Source organism: Fulmarus glacialis, unplaced genomic scaffold, assembly GCF_000690835.1.
Source record: "Fulmarus glacialis isolate BGI_N327 unplaced genomic scaffold, ASM69083v1 scaffold2136, whole genome shotgun sequence".
Taxonomy (NCBI): domain Eukaryota; kingdom Metazoa; phylum Chordata; class Aves; order Procellariiformes; family Procellariidae; genus Fulmarus; species Fulmarus glacialis.
The window spans coordinates 16,062-38,503 of NW_009217284.1; the positions used below are offsets into that span (position 1 = coordinate 16,062).

Consider the following 22,442-nt stretch of genomic DNA (forward strand, 5'->3'; position numbering starts at 1 on the left):
GGAATACAGCCCTTTCTTTAAAAAATCATGAACTGCCAGCTACCCGGTTGAAGAGTTTTGCTAAGAAGCATTTTCCAAAAGAAGAGCATGTTTAGGAATGACAGTTGCCAAAACTTGTCTATAGCCCTCGGATTTATTGTCTGAGATACATATTTCAACAGAGGAAAAGAAAAGCTGCTTAGCCTATTGTTTACCCAACGAGCAATTACACTGTAATTAAATTTGGTTGATTGTTCTCCTTCACAGTAAGACAATCCCATTCACTACCCAAGCTTCAAGGGCATCCATAAATACATGTATAAAGACTAGTCTCTATGTTAGAGGAATGCCCGATATCCTAGTCAAAACCAGGTCCTACCACACCCACACCAGCACTCAAGATTGTGACTAAAACAGCCTGTTTGAAAGAACTTGAGGCCAGATCTACAACAGTTACAAACATCCTAATATCTGAACTAGAATGATATAGGATCTGTCATCCACAATATGACAATTTCTATAGTGGGCAAACAGATTTCAGGCATTGGTAAAGTTGTAATTAAAACAATAAGGAAAATGTATTAACATCTGAAAGACAGGCAATCTGCGATAGCTAATATGACAAATTTGAGCCACCCATGCTAAGAAAAGCAGATGCACAAGAGCGCAAATACAAGCACATACTGAAAAATAAGTGCTTCGGTTTCCGATGATAAAGAGGAGACCATCAGGACATCCTTCCAGGCAGATGTGCTGTTCAAAGAAAAACACCCCACAAGAAGTAGTAAAATGAATCACTCACAAGAAGAAGTTCTGTTGAATTCTTTTAATAACACTAGGAAAAATATCATAGTATTAAAGTCCTGCATGGGATCCTCAAAAGGTTATTTTGGTTGGGATTTCTTTGTGTTTATAAACCAAACTTTTTTTCCCCAATTGTGTTTTCTTTTAAACCAACTACTCCTTTACAATGGTATTTCCAGTTAAAACACAGCTAACCTATAAATACCTGAATACCACAACACACATTGTGTGCGTGGGTTTTGTGTAAATCTTAGCGGAAATAATGGTAAATCTATTCAACACAGGGAAGCAAACGTCGATTTGTTAAGCGGGGAATGTAACAGCCTGTAAAGAATACATTGCATACATAATACAGAAGGAAAAAAATTATCATCTGGAGTATGTGAAATTACACTGATTTTGTACCTTAAACCTATTAGAAGTTACTCTGTTGGCCAATACTAATCCACTGAACAAGCAGAATGTTGGTCAGAAGTCTAACGTTTCCTGTACCAGCACAGAGAGAATATAAGCAGTCCAATGCTGTTAAAAGAAAACATGAAATCCAGCTCATGTTTCTGGTTAGGGATCGATTTCTTCAGGAACTACTGTTAACATAACATCTTCGTTGCCCCTGCGTACAACCATGTTCAACGTACTGTCCTTTTTAATAATGTCACTGACATCACTGGCTGAACTTATCGACTGTCCATTGATGCTTATAATCACATCGTTGTCCTTCAGGCCACCACTGAAAATACAAAGCAGCAACGTATTATTATAATTGCCATTTTGTCGTCTTTACAATATTGTTTAGAAAAAAAAAAGATTGCTGGATTTTTCCTATTTCCCACCCAACGGCAGTTGCACAGAGACACAGCAGGCGTGCAAAAAGCAATCAGAATTTATGAAGCAGTGAAGATTACAATACAATGGAGAAACCTCAGAAAGCGGATGGAGGTACGAGTTTGATGAATCCCATATTTCACTACCTTCAAAGGAATTCACTATTGCAAATAAAGTAGTGCAGTAATTCTGCAATAAGGATTCTAGATGTCGATTTCTTAGAAGAGACAGAGGCATATTTTTCTTTTAAAATAATTGCAACAAGGCACTCATTTTAGAGGGGAAATTTTCCAAGCTTATATTCATGTATACATAGCAAAGCAATCTGAGTGGCACTGTGTGTTAACACATGAGGAATTTCAGTCCCGGATCTGTGCTGTTCTCCATGCATAGCTTATTGACAGCCACTTCACCTTACCTTCGTGTTTTAAACTTAAGCAGAATAACACAGGCAGCGATCTAGCCCAGTCACCAGAAATGCTTGCGTGTCCTTCCCCTTGCCCGCCTGCCCGTAGCCCCCAGGATCCCTTCTCCTGACCTCAGCACCACATGCAAACTGAAAACAAAACCTTCCCGACTCAAAGCAAGACGGGGCAGAACCGGAGCCGGCACCGCAAGGCTGCCCTGCCCGGGGCCGCGGGTCTCTCCCCCAGCTGGCTGAGACTGCTGCCGGGACCGAGAAACGGGGTGGTGAGGGATACCATCGACCACAATGTCTTGCCCGGTCTTGCACAACGATCTGGCTCCAAGTTATGGAAATATTAACCAAGTAACCAGATCAGACATGATTCAGCCCTTCAGCATAATCCTTCTTCACAAAACCACAGAGCAGTCATCGGCCTCTTCCGCCCGCAGAAAACGCCTTACATGAGCGTCTCCTGCAAGCAGGATGCCTTGGCCAACGTTTGCAACAAATCTGGTTGCCTATCGAAGGCATGGCTTAAAACGTTTTCATGGGATAAACCATTCTGGATTATCTTGGTCTCTCATGCAGCCTCTCCTCTCGACTCATACCCAGGACAGGTCGCTGCAGAACTGCTCTGATCCCCTACGCAGCATGTCTACGCAACGCGCCTCGGAGAGGAGATCAGCAGAATGGCGAAATCCATAGGCAAGGGGACTAGGAGCGGGGGAGACCGAGCAAACATGGGCTGCATTTTAATTGCCAGGCCAGCCTTCGGGTGAAACGTCCTGATTTGAGTTTGCCTTCAAGTTACGGGACTACATTGCCTCACATTTCTTCTACCTCTCTAATGTCCTTCTCCCACCCTCTGCTAACTATGATCCGTACTCCTGTAACGATTCTCCTGCACCTTCAGATTGGACCTGCATGTCAAGGCAGTGAGTTCAGTGCCACAATGGAGCAGCCACATTATTCCTACGCTAACTGTACTTTAATTTCACATTACAGACATATACCCGTATTCTGCATGAACAGCACTGCCAACAAGAATTATCTACACAAAGCAGCAATAATTTAGAAAGCAAGCCAGACAGCTAACACTTTACGTCTTACAGTGGCATCAAAACTGTAACAAAAAGATACCATCCAACCATCCTCGCAGTCTCCGTAAGAAATAACATGCCTGCTCCAAGCAGCTTTCTGCCTACATCTCTCCGGTGCTACTTACGCGTTTCTTGCCACAAAGATTTACTCTTCTCTTAAATGATCTCTAGTTTCAGAAAATGAATAAAGTTTCCTATTTTCTACCCTGGATTACTACGCGGTGTTGTATTAACCAAACTCTGAAGGGAAAGTGTCTCCAGCAAGAGCCAGCCAGACCAGTGCCGGTGACCACAGACCAGATGCCGTACTTCAGCCAGGCATCTCGTGAAGTGTGGTACCAACCAGCAAGTGAGGTTCTGAGCAAATACTGAATAATACGAAGAAAAAGACCAGTTGGACAAAACCAAAAGCTCTTCCCAGTAACGCGACTCCTGACAAAGCTCTCACGTGGAAGAATATCTCGTGCCAAGAGAGGATTTCACCCCCGACGGAGGCACGCCGGGAGAGCTGGTGGGTTTGCCCAACACTGAGGTGGCTTGGGCTGAGATGGACACATCTTCACAAGGCAGAAGCAAAGCTTCTCCCTCGCTCTCCTAGAGGAGTGACCAGCAGGGCCGTGGGGAGCGTGCGCAAGCAAACGTCTTTATTCAGTGCTGGCATCGGTACAACAGATGTCTTGGAAGCAGCCACTGAGAAAAATGAAAATTGAGTTTTCACACCCACTGAATCCTTGCCCTTTTGGCCGGGAACGCCGACAGGGCTTCGCTGCAATACCCTGATACGTTCGCAATATTGCCCATCGGGGACTGGACTGAAACCACAAACCGATTTCCAGCAGACAACCTAATAGCTATCAGATGGTTGTAATTTTGTTAATTTAGCATAATCAAGACAGCCAGTTAAGCAGGGAACATTCTCCATCATTACCCCCTTAAGTCAGTGGCAGTGGTTTTGAGAAAAAAGTAGTTCAACTTACGCTTCAGCTGGTGTTTCTGGAATTACTTCAATAACATAGGCCCCAGAGACAACATCAGGAAAGTCTTTATGGCGATCCTTCAGCTCTCTAGCTTTGCTGGAAAACGAAGAAACAGCAACAAAAATATTTTGACGAGATGGGAAAAAAAAAAAATCACGCATTTTTACTTAGTTAACTCACTTTATATTCACTAGCTGAAGTATTTTACACATGTTGACGTGACACTTCACAATTCGTTTTAACCCTTAAAAGTCTTTCAAGAATTATTATACTTAATGCCTATTTCTGGTAAAGACAATCATTTCAATAGATACAGAGGATCTGAGTTAAAACATTTCAAAACTTGGTCGTTATTTTAGAACTAGAAGATCCTGAACACCTAAAAAAACCTCTTCAATTTCCAATGCTTTGTTATACCTCTGATCCTGCACCTGCACGTGTAAAAGCTTCTAGTTGCTTCTACAGGACGTAGCGTCACCTGCTCATGAGCCTTTTCTGGTTTGAGTATGAATAGGCAGGTCCACACAAAAGCTTCATTTTACATTAAGTGAATTGTTTAATGAAAATAATTTTATATAAATGGAAATATGCATGTAGCTGCCGTAATTCTTGAAAACACACTGTCCGGTTTTCTCCTCGACCCTCACGACAGCACAGGACAGTGGTAACAACACTAATAGAGCCCCAGGACAAACTAATGATGCCAACTATTCTCTTCTGAAGCATTAAGGAAAAGAAAAAGCCAGGGAGTTGTTTAAAAATTAGCTTATAGAATCTACAGGAGAGTTCAACCATGCAGCAGATGCAGAGAAAAAGGCAGCAAAAACCAGCTGCGAGTTGTCACCAGCAGCTACGGAGGCAGACGCTGCTGGTTCAAACTCCTGGTTGTTTCTGCAGATTGTGAGCTTGATCCAAATGCATGCAGTGACCACACTTCGGAACGGTGAGGAACCACCACTTTTACTTACCTAGGAGTTAGAGACATCATTCGAATGCCAATGTATTTCTTTTTGGTTATAGCTTTTCCTATGAAAAGGAAAACAGGTCTTGATCAACTGCTCTTATCAAAAAAAGAGCCTCAACGGCTGCTGACTTTCTGTTTTATTACTATTTTCATGTTTTTCTCTTTCAAAGCAGTGAAGTACAGTACCTTTAGCTTGTCTGTCATGGGATTCAGTTAGGAACTTTTTGATTTTATCCGATGGGATAGCAAATGAGATCCCTGCTGTAACTTTTAATGTGTTAATTCCTATAACTTCACCATCCTGGAGAAATAAGAAATTGTTATTAGCAAATGTGAAATGTCTTGAAGAGAAATGGATGATTTCTTCCAGGCAATCACAAAGACAAATTCATACAACACGTTCCATAGTTGGTTTTCAATTTTCTAAATGGTTTCTTTAAGTCCAATTTCTCTGAATCATCTATTGATAAAAAATTCTTCTACAATTTTGGAAAAGCAATGTCGATATTCATATTGCCACTGGCAGAAGAGAGCTCAGAATTGGGCAGCTCTCCAGCTTGCAGCAGACCAGCAGCACATTCTACAGCCAATTTGGGTCTGTTTATCTCAGCAGGCACCTCGCGACTGGCAGGCAAGGTGCTGAGCAAATATCGCATAATAATATAAAGAAATACAATATAAAGAAAAACGACAGTTCACCAACAATCAAAAGCTCTTCCTGGTAATGGGACTCCACGGGAGAATTTCAGATTAAACATCTCTGCTGACACCTGATGATTCGAACACTTCTGAAATCTCAGCAGCTTCCTTCCCTGATCTATCCCAGACAAAAACTACCCAACTACTATTTTTTAAATGGAAATTACTGGTGCTGAAATTGTACTGAGAGTCGGGTGAAAAGAAAAAAATTGCCAAATCTCCAAGGCAGAAACTCTGACTAGCTCTTTCTTCCAACCTGTGCCGTCCCCTCATTGAGGACCACTGCCTCCCCCCGCTTCGACCCCCCGTGCCCCCCGGGGAACTCTCACACAGCAGTTGGGTTTCGCAACCTGCTTCGTTTGTTCTCTCTTGGGCTCCTCCACAGTTGCTGCAAGGTCAGCTCTGACTACGTTCTACAGTATCGGCAAATAAACCCTAATGTCCTGATAAATACGCGGGTTTTTCAACCCCCCTCAGTGTGATTCAAAATAAAGGGGTAGATACGTTTTTGAACCATTAAGTATGCAAAAAAAAAATATTGCCGGCTGCATGGTATACAGTGAGGGCAAACCCCTCAACTTTAAAATGTGCTTTTTACTTTTTGCAAGGCATGGGCAAAAAAAATTAGGCATTACACTTGCTCGAAACTATGCAAACCGTAAACACCTCAAATATTGAAATCCAAGCGTATCTTGTAATTTGCCAACATAAACACAGACAAGTGATTAGTAAGAACCATGTGAATTTTGTGTAGTCAGCCAGATATCGAATGCTCTGAACCACATTTCTGGTGTGGGATTTTGTTTGTTTGTTTGTTTGGGTGGGTGGGGTTTTTTGGTTTTGTTTTTAAACTAAAAAGGAAAAATTAAAAAGCTTAACACTAAGCAAACAAACTTAAAGAAACTCTTACCAGGTTTACTAGGGGTCCTCCGGAGTTTCCATACTGAAAATAAACATATGGCAAGAACATGTTTTAATATCTACCTCTTAATTCATGGCAAGCAAAACATAAAAGAAATTTCTGAAATATTTCTGTAGTAATTTTTTCATTGTCTATTAAATATGTGCAATAGAACAGTCTTAACATCCAAACCCATTAACTACACTTAACATCACCCCTTTTAGCTGAGCTTTGCAAACACTTAGTCCTTCTTCTCTTGCCAGAGCAAGTTAAGAAAGCCAAGGTTTTTCTTTTGTTTTAACAGTACCACACTAGCAACTTAGAAGATTTTAGGACAGCTCTGGGAGCTGTTAGTGAAGATTTCTTACAAGGCCAACAGTAGAAGTACAAAAACTATTGTTTTGCCTTAATGCAGAAACAAACTTGAACCCTTAAACTAAGCTTGGCTTCTTTTTTAGAAAACATGATGGATTTTGAAAAAAATACTTATTTGCCAGAGAATATTGCCTCCTCCCTTGTAATTTGTAAGGATTTTGAAGTGAAGGCAGATATTGTACTTGGTGTGGTTCCTTGGGGGATTTTTAAATAACAATCAAGCGCAGATGTCCATATTTACATGGATGAAAGAAAAGCCAACTGCGCTCACTGTTCTCAAGAACTATATCACTAGCGAAATTTTCAAAGCAACTATTGAAGAAATTTAAGAGCTGAAGGAGACGAGGCTCAGAGCAGAACATACGTTGATGATGGCATCGGTCTGAATATAGTCCATATCGGAGTTGCGGAGCCCCAGCTCCTTCCCTCCACGCTGAGTGGTACTAACGATCCCTGTAGTCACCGTGTTTTGAAGAGAAAATGGACTTCCAATCGCAACCACAAATTCTCCTGGCCTCAAGTCTGCAGACTGACCAAGCAGAAGAACTGGCAATTTACCCTACAAATAAAAATAAAATAAAATTTAAAAAAAAAGAATTTTCAAGTGTTGTTAAGACACTACTACACTGCTAGAGCAAATTCTACAGAAACATGAATACATTAATGGAGCAGAGGAAAAAAGAGAGGCTTTTATGTCTCGGGGATTTTGCTCGCTCTGTTTTCTTTGAATATTTCATGTGGCTCTGTACAGAAACATCTGAATGAACGTCTGCTCTAAAGAGCGGGCTCTTTAGACTGTAGGAGTACTTTTTCCACAACAGGTACCCATTAAATCAAAAACAATTAAAAGACCAAAGGAATATCTATGCTCTGCTGTACAAAGCAAACATCTGATGATAGTAGGAATGAGTTGTTTCCAACAGCTTCTTGAAATAATTAGCCAACAGCTGCTGAAGTAAAAATAATGTATTGTTTAAGAGTGAACACTGAAGAGTCATGAAAGCCACAGACGAAGTGTATCAAACATGCATATGTATAGTTAAAAGCATTTGATAATCTCATGAGACACCAGCTAATGTTTCATCTGTCAATGGAGTATCTCTTCTAAATAATTATATTCCCTCCTACATACACCGATGTCTTCTTCTGAAGATGTTAGGATTTAAAGACTTTATGGGATTTTTCTGTTACGACAGTAGGGGATACCATTATATTTTCCTTTCAAGATCTTATCTCTAAACATATTAACTATCATGTTATTGAAGACATTCCCACTAAGACACAAAACATTCTTAAAATCCACCATCAATAGACATCACTGCAATTTACAGCAATTAAAAAAAAAAAAGGGAGGGAAGGTTGGATCCACACACCCTTGCCAACGCAATGGATCAAGGGAACTGAGTATGGTTTCTCCAAGACAGTATCTGCACAGGAACCCAACTGGCTGGATAACAGATGATTCAAACTGGACCAATAACACCCCCCCGCAGCAATCAGAAAACAGCTGGGAAGTTCTTAAGGCCTCCTACTCACCAAGTAATTAAGAAGGTGTTCTGAAACAGATCATATTTCAAATAAATACTTTGCCTTTATTTATCACCTGCCTGTAAAATACACATTGAGCTCCACTGCTCCTTTGCTTTGCATTTTTAAAAAAATCAGTCTTTACCCTGTCAGTGACGTTACACGGTTTTTACTCCTTTTATGTTTAATCTGTTGTCCAAATGATCCTGACCTTCCCCAGGTATTTAACTACATATTTAATCACATCACTAGACTATTTCTATTAGCATCAATGGACCTGGACATGTATAATTTCAGATTTCCACTTAAGCATTTGGAGGATTAGGAGGTTACTGAACCCGAAATCAAAACAGAAGAAGTCTGAAGGGATGTATCTTTTGCTTGGCAAACCTAACTTTAACGTAGCTTTCCTCCAGGCTCACCCCACTTCAAAATTCTTCCCTTTGCTCAACAAACCCATGCCCAAAAGGAAAAAGGCATTAGTATAAACTTTCAAAACAGTGATTCTAGATGCAGTGGAAGCCCCACCTAGAGATTAACTTAAACCAAGGAGTTTACCTCTCCGTTCCAAGGAGTAGGTAACATAGTCACTTTATTAAAAACCAGGGTACCTTCAAGGTATTCTTGAGCTGTGTACCTAAAATGGAGGTACATATTAGCTTAATACCCCTCCTCGTAACTCATTCCTTCCGGAAAACTTCTGGAAGGTGCCTTTTTCATCCCATACTGTTCCAAGGCACACAGATTTATGCACCTATACTTGATGGGATCCAAAAGGTATATACTGTGTGCTCACGCAGCAAAGAAACAAGGTAATATTTAGTATGCCCTGATTATTTGTACAGATTCCCAAGTTAGTGATAATTTTGTTTCAGAATTTAATAGAAGCTGAATCTTGACTAAATTTTGGCAAAAAGGGAAAATATTACATGTTTAAATTGGAAATTGAGAGCTAGCTCTTTAGGGGTCTCTTGTCACCAGCAGTTTGAAAGCCTGTATTGATAAGTCACCCTTAGGGACAAAAATCCACTAATATAAACCAACCCAAACGCCCATCACTTTGTATTTTTCACCTACAGTTTTACTTCAAATGTCCTAGGAAATACAGAACGTCTGTAAAGCCGAAAGTAAAGAATAAAGGCATCAGTCATCACTATGCGCTGCTGCAAATACAGAAGTTATGGTTTTAATATTTAACAAGCCCGGTCCTGTGTATCCTTTATCCAACTTTGTTACAATTCCACCAGCAAAATTTTACTCAGATGAACAGATTGTTTCAATAAAACTCATTGCCAAATCCCAGACAGGATAAGATGCTCGATGGAAACTTATCTTTCAGTCTCCAGACAGCAAGAAAATAATTAACCAACGGCTTGTTAAAGAGAATCAGTTGGAAGAGCAACAGAATAGGCGACACAGTAAGGAGAAAAACATTTCCCTTTCTAATGATCTTTCAGAGGAAAGTCTTCACAACCAGCAATACCCTATTAAATAATAATTATTTAATTAATAATTATCCGTGGTCCCTATCAGTCCCACAGCCATAGATAAACCCAACCAAGGCTGTGGTTTAAATTCTGAGAAGGATTCAACAGTGATACCCAGTTACCCCGTCGTGTTTGCAGCACGGCAGACAAGCAGCAACGTCCCAACGCAACACTGCTCAGCAGCTCATAATCTCCAACCACAGCCCTGGCTCCAAGGGACCTCTCCAGTACAGCGGGAAGAGGCAGCTACGATTAGCTGTGCTGGGAAGCACGCAGTATATGCAACACAAACAGCCCCATATGGGTATTGTTTGGATGGAGGGAGCACCCTGGCCCTTCATTCTCTCGCCAGATGCTATCAAGCTTACGTAGCACGTGTTTTCAAGATGTCGTTGGTCAAGAAGTGCATCTCTTTTTGGCACTGCTTTTCCTTATTTAAAAAAAAAAAAACAAACACCACCACAAAAAGTGGCTTTTGTTTGTATCCCAGTGCACTGAAAACGGATACTTTACAGAGAAAGAGGACATTTATCAGCAAATGAAATATAGACAAGCAAAAGAAAACAGAAATTTTTTTTTTTTTCATTAATAACAGCAAAAAAAAAAAGACTGGTCGTGTACAAAGTTAAAGATTTATACAATGTTCCTGAGTTACAAAAACAGTCACGAAGCCAAAATCGCATTTGGCAGCAGAAAGAAAATACATGAACAATCTCTGACTAATACAATTACTTTTGATTGTGCTGAGTTTTCAAGCCTGTGCCTATACTAGCTAGGCTTCAGTTCAAAGTCTAACGCTGTATGGATTGGCTGTGGGTCACCCGTGTGATTCAACACTCCTTCTGGAAAGAGTTTGGCTAACCTTTTCTTTTGCTAGGAACAAAAATCAATTGCAAAAATCGCCTCACATATTATGAAACATAGCTTCGGAAAACGTGTTCTCTATTCCTTATAATTTCGCAGTGTGGTGCAGAGCGCCCTAACTGCACTGCATGTAAATGCTCTTATCAGTGCCTCTACAAGTAAATGCCATAAAGAAATGATTGTGATGAATATATGCATTGTGGCGGCTTTAAATTTTGGGTTTTCTCTCTAAAAAAGCTTAAAAATAACATTGCCACATTCAGGGCAATAAACTTTCCATTATCAAAAAAACTCCAAGTATTTATTTAAATTGTAGAGGTGGTTTTGAAGTGCAATCGGTATAAAGGCAATCAAAATCCCTGGGCATCAAGTGATCGAGTGGGAAGTATGTCCTTCTGCAGCTCACAAGAGGAGCGCTGGAAATGCAGGGCACTTATAGCAGCGGTTGTATCTAGAATCGTATCAGAACACCCTGCCTGTGCCCTCACACCCTTCCACCGGCAAGCTCTTGCCTAGCATGTTAATCGTCAGTCATTGTAAACCAAGTTTAAGAGCTTGGGTCTAGGGCCCTTAATAACTCTACTTAATAATCGGGCACTCTTCAATTTTTACATAACATCTGATGGTCATCGGGATGACATAACTACCGGTACAACTCGTGATTCTCTTCAGTTAACTATAGATTTGCCACAACAGTTAATTAAAATCCCAGTTAAACGAGCATGCCTTGCAGCACAATGAACAGGGGAGCCAGAAACACCCAGCACCTAAACAGCTTTCCCAGTGACTCACTGCATGACCTTGGGCAACACATAACGTCTTTTCTTTCCCTCCGTTTTTCATTTGATGAAGCCTCGGGGCTCTGCTGGGATCCGTGTTTACTCAATAAAACAAATCTGCAAGCAGGCATTCTGCAAGTACACAGAAATAGGACTAAACATGCAAAACCATAAGTGGCACATGACTCACTGTTTACACCCAGCCAGAGAAGGAGCCATTAATCAGTGTTAATATTTTAAGCCTTTCTCATCCCAAAGGGCTTCAGACATTTTTATATATGGATTTGACTCAAACCCTGGATAAACATAACTCCCACGAAATGCAGAGCTGCACACCACCACAAGAAACGGCTTCATCCAACAATAAGACGCAGCTATCGTGGCACGAGAGATTAGGACAAGTACAGAAGAACAGCATCATCGGCCAGGAGCCAGATGTTCACCTGATGTACATCAGCAACGTAGTTCGAGTCGGGTAAAATAAGCGGAGCCTTGACAAATCAGCTCTGAAACTAAAAGAAGAGGGAGCACGTAACCACCACCGGGCACAGCCGGTGCCACAGAGGAATAAAAAACAAGAGACAGACGACCATAACCAGTAGGTATTTCAGTTAGAACATTTTCATCCATGAAATAAGTGAATCTGTCTCTACGTTGGCACAGAAAGCAAGCAAATCCCTTCTCTGTTCTGTAATCCCCTTCGTTTGCGGAGGGAAGATCATGAATTTGCAGGAAGTAGTTCGATAAACTGATGAAGAGGAGACAAACGTTCAGAGTTCAATTTGTTTTAAATAGCGACAGATTTCCTTCATGCTTTTTATTTTTAGGTGGAAAAGAAACAGATGCTTGTATGGTACGCTAATTCAGCTGTACGTAACTCTGGCAAAGCACGTAACTTCCCTGGGAATTGCATTTCTGTTCTCATTAATGAAACTATTTAACTCTCAGAATACGTTATGGCAAAATAAAAACACAGGCCATGAGCACATAAAAATGTGGAGTATCATCTACAATCTAGAAACTGCTTGACAAAACGCCAAAGAAAATGAAAAACCCAAGCTGAATGCATTACAAACCTCCAAAAGTATTTCATCTATAGTTAGAAAAACAAAACTGAGTCTCCTTATCTAAATATGGAGCATGGGAAGCTTGCAGGAAAAAAAAAAAGAAAAAAGGATGAAGCATTGTTTTGCTATGTCACCAGGATTTCAATTACCTGGCAAGGTATTGCTGTTCTCCCTTAAAATAAAATCAAATACCCACGCTGGAGGTGTGTGAGCATTTTGCTGTGCGGGGAGCTGGACCGGCATATCGTCCCCGCAGCGAGGGCTACTAGGAGCTGAAGAAACCACTGCTGCCTAAACTGCTGAGTAACCAGGAGTTAACATGCAAGCTTTTTACAAGCTATTTCATTTCTATGGGTCCTGGAGACTTCTGGAACCAATATGTGGGCTTCCTCAGGCTCAGAAGAGGAAGCAACGTAATATTCAGCGACAGATTTCAAAGGAAAATAGCATTTTAGAAAAGCCACTTACATCTGGTATTCAAACAGTTTGGTTTTTCAAAATGCAGGCTATTAAAATATTGATACACAAACAGGAAAGTTTGCTGTCCTGCTTCCTCCAGTTTGTACACACAGGGGGAAAAAAAGCAAATCCCCTCTGACCACAGAGATACAGACGCTGCATTGCCTCACGAAACCACCGGAGGAATGAGGGCAGAAGGTCTTGTTGATTTAGAAGTGTCAAACTAAGTGGTTATTAGTAAAATACAGGAAAAACCTGAAGCAAAAGGGCTGAAATACCACCGCAAATTAGAGATCGGTCACAAACCCACTGCTGCTGCATCACTTAGATGCCAAATCCTGCCTGGGACACAGAAGCCAGTAACTGGTCACACTGAGGAACAAAAATCTTCAAACCCTGGCATGTTTTCCACGACATAGGTGCTATTCCAGAGTCGGTGGCAAGTGCCTCATGGCTGGTTTTTAAGCATGTAGGGGGAAGATACACCTCAAAATAAAGTCATTCACCATGCTCCCCCCTTCTGTACTCGCTGCCAAACCACAGGCACCTGCCACAGAGATAAATTTCTGCAGGGCAGAGTCCAATTTCCAGGGGTGAAAGGGGTCTCCAGGTAAAAAGCCACCTCCACCTTCCGCTACTTTTGGCTTCCAGCTTTGGTTTGGGTGAGGGCACAGGGCTCTTTTATAATTCTACCCTCCCTTAGCCCTGACATTGCCCAATAAACCACCCCTAAAATTTTCTTTCCTCCTTCTGGCGTTCAGTTTTCAGCAGCCGTATCACACGTTCTCATTTAACAAGGTAGTAATTTGTCTTGAGATGAATTTCGTAATCCAGCTTTGCCAGCTCAAAAGCATCTGCTAGCTTTGGAGTGTTGTGCAATATTTTTGATGGGTTTGAGGCTCGCTGCAGTATCACACGTGCCACACAGGATGGATTCTTTCACCAGCCTCTGCCTGTGCTGCCAAAGTCCAAATTTTTCTAGGGAAGTTTTATAAATTTCACATGTTCATATCCAAATTGTCTGCAACCGGCTCTTTCTAGTATTGCTGTCTCCTCAAAGCTGTTTGCATTTGGAAGGATAGTTACAGTGCCTTCGCATTTACCGCACGACTCCAATCTTACTTCCTACTTTCAACACTTCAGCAAACTGCTATGTCTCACTATGGACACAAGAAATATAGTTTTTCTCTTTTATAGACTGTAAAAATAAGCATATATTAGGATTAGAAGAACAACTCCAAGATTTCTATTCCTCATTGACTGCAATATGTTTTTCCATGGAGAAGAATTTAATCAGGGAAAAGGTTCATTCTTACTGGTGCCTAAATTTTACCACCCTCTTTCATTTCCTATTGCACTCAGCAAAGCCAAATTAGCTCTAGTAATGTCTTTGGCCAGATGTTCACAGCTTAAAGAAAAACAGCACGCAGGCTGCTGCAAAATCTTAACAGTTTTAGGAATACCAGCTGACAGCCTCAACTCGTACTTCAAGCCCAGCTCTGTTCCTAACCACAGAGGCATTCTTCATCCTTCAGATCCTGCCTTACCATGCCACAGAAAAACAGAAGAAAAAAAAATTTCTGCATCTTTGAGGTCACCTTCAATTAATTTATTCAAAAGGAAGAACTTCACCTCTTGCTTCAGAAAAATGGTTAGGGATGGTTTTCATGCTATATCCAGATTTTTAAAGGGTTATTTGTACCGTCACATTGACTGCTTTAGTCATCAAATACATTTCAACTTCCAAAAAATTATTACCTCTGTGATTTTAAAAAGCCTTCGACGAATCTGAATGACTGCAAGGAATTTCAATACAAAACGGAAAGCTCAAACACCGAACCTGAATGGATATATAGAGTGTCACGTGAAAGTTCAGTCTGAAAATCAACTTCTCAGCTGACCACGTTTCCATTTCAACTTTTTCTGAACACCTAAAATTTTGTGTTTCTACTTCTCCAAGTGCAAAGCATCATCCATCCTGCAAACAGAGGTGCCTCAGGCCTCACCATGGATTGGGATTTCCCAATGCCGTGTCACTAGAGCTAGCTGGAAAACTGGTCTCTCATCCCAGAAAAAAAACAAGCAATACAAGAAGTTTTCCCCAAGTCTTCTCAAAATTATCCTGAGATGCACAAGCAGAGGGTAGGGGGGGAGCAACACACAAGCTACTGGATTGTACATCCGATAGGACTCTTACCAAGGATACGTCAGACCCAAGTTTATATCCATATTCTATCTAATTTAGAGCAGAGACGTGAAATTTGATGTCCTGCTACCCAGATGGATGTGCTAAGCTGACATCACGTGAGGAAGACAGCGGGGGCCCGCTCACCATCTTCTGCAAGAGCTCAGCCTCCCGGCACTGAGACACTTCCCAAAGTTTCATTAAAGCCAACCCTTTTTCTCGTAGACAACTGAATATTAAGGGATCAATTCCTCCCCTCTCCACCCCCAAAAAGAAAAATGTAGCTGATTTGGCTCTAGATAGCTCTAAGACAGAAAAAGTTCCTGCCTTAAAGAATTTGCAAATATATATATAAATGAACCAGGTTGTAACGCTGATGTGCCATTTGCAAAACAGGATCACAACTACGTTCAAAAATTAAACCGATGGAAGAAGACGATGACTATCATTTAATTACACAGCAGTAATTTTTAAAAAAGAAGAGTATCTGCCATCTTGCAAGTCATAACTAGAATTGCCATTCCAGTCCTGTTTAGCAGTGGTTTTCACTGCAGACAACTCACCTGGCTGAATTCTCTTTATTCCAAGCTGCTTCCAGTCTTCCAGGTTCTCCCTTCCCGCAAGCAGCTTACCAGGGAAATTTTGGAGCCATTTCTTTAGGCTCTCTTCTTAAGTCCTCAAAACAATCTCTCCCACCAAGTCAATGTCTCCTCTCCTTGACTCACCCAGCTTCTCTCTTCTCTGAAGCTCACCTTCCTATTGCTTTAAGTCCTTTCCTTCTCACCATCATTTTCTGACCTACTTTCCCCACCACGTTGTGCTTCCAATTTTAAATCACTTTTCCAGCTGCCCTTCACTCCCTGCCATATACTACTCAGCCTAATGCTGCCAGTTCTCATCCTGGGGATCTTTCCCCTTTGCTTTGTTACTGCAGATCTGCTTTTGCTCATTTTAATATAAAAATGAGAAAATAAACGATTGGTAAATGTGTAAATAGGTTACCTTGGGAAAACAGAGGAAAAAACAACATGGCAAAAAAACATTCTTGGTATTATGAAGGTTTTTTGCCACGTTGCTGTTAAGAAGCTTTTAAATAAGAAAAAAGAAAGAGCTCTTAAATGACAAAGGTGGCAAGGGAGCAGCAGGAGCACTTCATATCTTGGGTCATCCAAGAGTTCTGCATTAGACGTCTGATTTAGTCATGAACTCTGGCACAAACACTTTTGACCTCGCTGGGGAATAGGTCTGAACTAAAACAACACTGCAAGATCTACATGTTTTTGAGTCATGTGTTTCAAATGAAACATTCTTGCCCGTTAAATTTGGAGGTCATTAACTAACACTCCAAACAAGGGAAACCAACACGAGCAGCACCCCAAGCGATCACATACATCTAATTGCATCTACATTACACAGTATTTTGACACAATATTCCACTTGCACTACGTCGACGTGTGCCGGACCGCGTGACGGCTTTTCTGCTGTTGCAGGAGGCAGAATAACGCTGACAGCTGTATGTTTGACATGGAGGAAGACTATGGATGGGAAATTGCATCCCTGTTTGTTCAGAAAACCACTTGCAGTGTAAGAGCATCTTTCCAAGCTGGCTTTAATGTGCATGTTAAAGATGCTTCCTGAGATATTTTTCCATTTTAACGCCTACCTCAGTGTGGTACAGCCCTTCACAGGCACAAATGTATCTTCTAAAAGCAATTTGTGACTTCAGTAGAGGCAGACAAGAAAGAGTGATACGTCCCTCTACCAACCACAAGGGAACAACCCCCATTTCTTCTCAGAGGGAGAGAGTTCGATTAGCCAATGTGTGCGTAAAACAGCCAGTAAACGATGTTGTTTCTTATTTTGAGGATGCAGACAAAAGTGCCACGTACTTGCTTGCACTACACTGAGAGGTGATAAAATTAACCACTACCAACCACAAACTTTTAAAAATGTGCATCCACCTAGCTCAAAGATTCTCTATAAATCCATTTTAGACCACTAAACTACTAGCCTTTCCTTCAAACATGAAAATTAGCAATAGCTTTTGGAAAGGAGGATACTAAATTAAGAGGGATAAAATGCATCTTGCTTTAACGACTCACCTGAGAATCTATTTTAATTAGTGCAATGTCAGCTTTTTCATCAACATCTTTAATTTTAGCTTCATATGTTTCACCATTCTTCAGTTCCACCTTCACCCGGTTTTTGTTGGTGACGACATGGGCGTTTGTCACTATCAGTCCATCTTCTGAGACGATGAACCCTGAAGAGGGATAAAATGCATCTTGCTTTAACGACTCACCTGAGAATCTATTTTAATTAGTGCAATGTCAGCTTTTTCATCAACATCTTTAATTTTAGCTTCATATGTTTCACCATTCTTCAGTTCCACCTTCACCCGGTTTTTGTTGGTGACGACATGGGCGTTTGTCACTATCAGTCCATCTTCTGAGACGATGAACCCTGAACCGCCGAATAAGGAAGTCTAAAAGACATGGGAAATAAACATTTATCGCTGCAAAAAGTTGAAAGATCACAAATCATTCCAAATAATACACGGCCAAAAAGAGTTCCGTGTTTTTTAATGCTTTAGGATATCTGCTGTTACTTACTATCATTAAGAAGATAATGCACATGCATTAGTTTAACTTTCTTTTTTTTTGCCAGGAGTCTTAAATTATCTTTAATTCTTAAGCATGACAAATATTTATAATCTCAAAAACCACTTTGCTATTACATAGCATCAGTCAACATTCCTGGCACAGTGGCAGCTGTTTTCAAGAATACAAAAATCAAAACCGGGCATCTTGTTTACTTGCGAAATAATTCAATGTGAACCACAGCAGGAGCTATCTTCTCCACCACATCTGCAATAAAGTTGTATTTGTGCCGCAAGCTATTAGGATGTTCTTGGCCTGAAATAGAAACAGAAAACATGTCATGAGCTCTTCAAGTGACAGGAGAAGGGTCATTGCAAAACACCTGAATTAAAAGAAGTTCCAAGTGGATATCTTTCCCCTCCTTAAAAGTCATCTGCAGCATAACCCTTGCCCCCAGATTTCCCCTCTGCCTCTCTGCACAGAAGCGGCAGCACGCTCTATCATCAGGACAAACGGATCCATGAAACCTTCTTGTTTCAAGTGCACGTAACTGGGCCACGGGGCAGCAGGTCTGCTGCTCCGAGGGTGGCTGGTGCAGCACACCCCACCGCGGCAGCTCCTGGGGCGCAGGCACTGCAGGGCTTAGTCCCTCTCTGCACCGCCCAAAAAAAAAGCTACTCCGATTCTGCTCTCACCTCTTTTCTGGATGGTCTATTTAGCTTGTACGGTCTTCTCAGATTAAATAAACGGGCTCTGTTCCTCTGCCAAAATGCGCCGCCTTAGTGGTTTTTGAAGTCTCATGCTGCTGCATTTGTAAAATGCTGACAACAAGGTCCTAACCCCAGTGTAAGCCCACAGCAGCCGCTGTGAAAGTTTAACTCGGGTACGAGGTTTGGGCTGCCTCTCCCACCGGTGTCCCCGCACAGCTTGAACCACCAGCTTCTGCCTGGCACCTAAACGTGGATGCACGTTATGTACGCTCTACACAACCATACTCGAGGCACCCTTTCCACTGCCACCACCTGCGGTCCATCAACTCCACAGAGGAGTGGGTCCCATGTACTTTGGAGTTACTGAACCCCCTCAAGGCTATAAAATAGATACGCACACGAAAACAATGGGACCACAAAGCTCTGCATTCCTCAGCAGTGCTGTAACACAAAAGCTCATGGTCACTGAGTATTCAAGAGAGGTCAGTGGGATTTTTCAAAAGCAACTGGATACCAAACTCCCATTGTGGCCAACAGAAAACCTGTCTGCACCACCAGATGCTTAAAAATCTCTGGAAAAAACTCACAATTCTGACACAGCTTCGCCTTCTCCAGTAGTTCGGGGGCAAAACTTTTTTTTTAAATTGGGAGCAATTAAGCAATTGGAACACCCCAAAGAGTTATTTTGTATTTCCCTGGAGGCAAGAAACACCCTTTGCTTTCATTAGTCTTCCCATTTTATCTGATGCATCCATCTCACGTTATAAAGGCACAAGCCAAATCTGCAATTGACTTTCAGATGAATATTAATGCGCTGTGCTGCTCCCATCCATCCTTGCCATTTGGCTTCCAAATCCATCCAGAGATTAAAGCTGTAAGCAGCTTGTGGATGCCCTAAGTGCCTGTGACGGTGTAACATGACGATTTATTTGCAGAATTGCAGGAGGAGACACGGGACTATCCTAGAAAAGCATCCCAATACCGATACCTGAATGATCTTCATTATCTGAAAACCAGACTGGAAAACTATGCAAATTTTTAAGTACCTACTGGAGGGAAAAACCCAGGGCAGGAGATTCAGAGGAATGATTTGGGAACAAAACACTGCTGCTTTTAATACTAACCAGATACTGGTGCGATTCAGGGGTGAACAACGGGTTTCAGGTGACTTACCAATGCCAACTAGCATATACTGCCCTCATGAGCTGGGTGGATGCTCCACCCAAGCATCTCTGATCACTCAAGAACATGTTTTTTTCCCCATATATACCCTGTGAAGCATCTCCAGGGCTTTTAAATGCAGTCAGTCATGAACAGCAGCCACAGCAGTAACCCCATAATCCGCTATGCGGTTTCAGATCACAGTTCAGAGACGTTAATCTGCTTTATTCTGCAGGAATGTTGATCAGCAAACTTGTGTCCTCAAAAGCATTCTGTGCTTTGTCTGACTTACAGATCAGCTGTTACCCTTGGACTTTTGTGTCAGAAAGGCATAAGGGCTTGCTAACTGACAAACAGCAATGTACCAAAGGATTTATGGTCTCTTCATTAGAAATATCCAGTATCAAATGAACCACGTCACGGCTGTAAAGCTGACAACTATAATGGGAGTGTTTTGGAAAACGGGTAGGAGAATGAGAACTGCAGTTTGGAAGTATTCACTCACATTAAATAGGAGCTTTGACAGATTATCAGGTTGGATTAACGTGATGTTGGGATCAAATGCCACAGGGCACCGCTGTATCCATCAGTAAGCTTTTTGATCACTGCTTATAAAATGATTTCATCTCAGTTACAATGCTGTAGACATTCAAAGGTCACATCCTGCCCTTGAAAAAGAGAGCTCCCAGCGATGAGGGAACTGCACAGGAAACAGCTTTTTTTTAATGCCTTCAGTCTTTTTTGCATTTAGCTATTCAAGAAGAGAAAGGATGCCTAAGCTGTACATGGTGAGACTACTAATACCTCATCTCAGAGCTTCACTTTGAGTCGGAGGCTACGAACGCCAAGATTCAGAAGTGACAGTATTCTGCGTATAATCCGCCTCCTCGCCCAGTCCCAAACTCAGCTGCCCAGTTAAAAGGTCAAAACTTCATACTCTGAAAAAGTTAGATAATAAATACTGATTCATGGCATACTGACCTAAAAAGCTTACAACAGCTTGCCACGCCTGCCTATTGCTTATGTATTAGGAATTCTTGCATTGTGTAACACAGTTTTGCAACAGCTCTTGAACAACTGCCCACTTAAATAGGAAACATACCTTTTTTAAGCAAATAAACAGAAGTCAAAGTACCATTCAGATGAATTCATTGACGAATGCTAACAAAAAAAATTCCTATGAACTGGTCTTTACCATCATGTGATAATATAAAATCTGAAGGCTATAGTAAAAGTATTAATATGTTGAAAATTTCTTCTATCATTGAGAAAAAGTATCATGGGGGGAAAAAATGAGACCAAAATGGACACGTGTGCATGCATACCATTTGCCCATTACTTACATACTTAATGCTCACCATAGCTAATTGCTTTTTGGGATTACTGAGCAATGCACGTAAGAGCTGAGAGGTGCTCTTACCTTTCCTATAAGCAACCACCACCATGTAAAACTTTATCTTAAATTTGAATCACCAGTAGGCACAGGCTACTATGTGGAAGCCTAAATTGCCATAAAAATGCCAATAATACAAACCTAATATGAGCAGATGCTCATTCCTCAACCACCATACAGTAGTTTCCAGCCATCACCAACCACTGTAGAAGACAGTGAAATTCAGAACTTCTCAGGAGATACTTTCCTCTTCTCTCTAACACGCACATTCTTCCAGTTGTGCTGATAGTTCAGGGTTTTACTAGAAAATACAGTTTTAGGAGTGGAATGGGCATCATGCAACATCCTCCAAGTTTTCACGTTTTAAGAGCTGGAGACTTGCTTGGCTATTAAGCAACAAAAAAAGCAACAGCTTTAAGTTTTGATCGATGATATGGTTTTGACTATTTAATCCCCACTGCCAGTGTACTCCCGACACATACATCTAACCACAATGCCCATCCTGACTTATAAGTACCCCGCAAGCAGGGGGGTAACTCTTGAATTCCACACTTAAACTGGTCCCCAAAATGTAGATTTCTCAGTTTAAAACTGCTTCTTTGGTATAACCAGTGTTGAATCCATGTGAATAATGTTTCCCTAATTTTCTGGCCTTTTTCTTCTTTTTTTTTTGGGTGTTTTGTTTTTTTTTTTAAACCACACCCTTCTGGAGTTTTGTTCTTAGTGGAGTCTTTTCATTGTTTTTTTTGGTTTTGTGTTTGGAGTTGGGGTTTTTCGTTGGTTTTTTTTGAACATTGAGAGGTGGGCTTGAATAAAGCTCTAGTTCCTAAATACCTTCAGGCTTTGATGTTCAGATCTTTGCAGCCTGTTCCTCTTTCTATTTATATGCTTGATTATTTGTGTTTTGTAATGTTTTTATTGAACTATTGCACAATGCCCTAAATGCCCATGAGCATGGTTAAGAAACCTTTATTAATGACATTATGAAGATGATTGTTGTGAATTCAGTTAATGATCAAAAACTGACTTAAAGAACCATAAATAGGTTACAGCATGAAAAATTCCCAAGGCAACTAATTCTTCAAGGACTTCAAAGGTGTGCTGGCTGTCAGCCCTCGAATGAAAACGAAAACTTCTGCCAACTGACATTAATAGGGCTAATATCAGTAAACAAGCTGCT

At 41.1% G+C, this 22,442-nt stretch overlaps 1 protein-coding gene across 1 annotated transcript; it reads right to left on the reverse strand.

Annotated features, from left to right (window-relative positions):
• Positions 1 to 790: 790 nt before the first annotated feature.
• HTRA1 (HtrA serine peptidase 1) lies at positions 791 to 18,313 on the reverse strand (the record flags this gene model as incomplete). The annotated part of the gene is made up of 9 exons (XM_009579595.1): positions 791 to 1,513; positions 4,092 to 4,187; positions 5,060 to 5,117; positions 5,242 to 5,356; positions 6,665 to 6,697; positions 7,395 to 7,589; positions 17,701 to 17,883; positions 18,048 to 18,069; positions 18,214 to 18,313. Coding segments are annotated over 9 exons (971 nt in total), but the record flags the coding sequence as incomplete, so codon positions are not given.
• Positions 18,314 to 22,442: the final 4,129 nt, after the last annotated feature.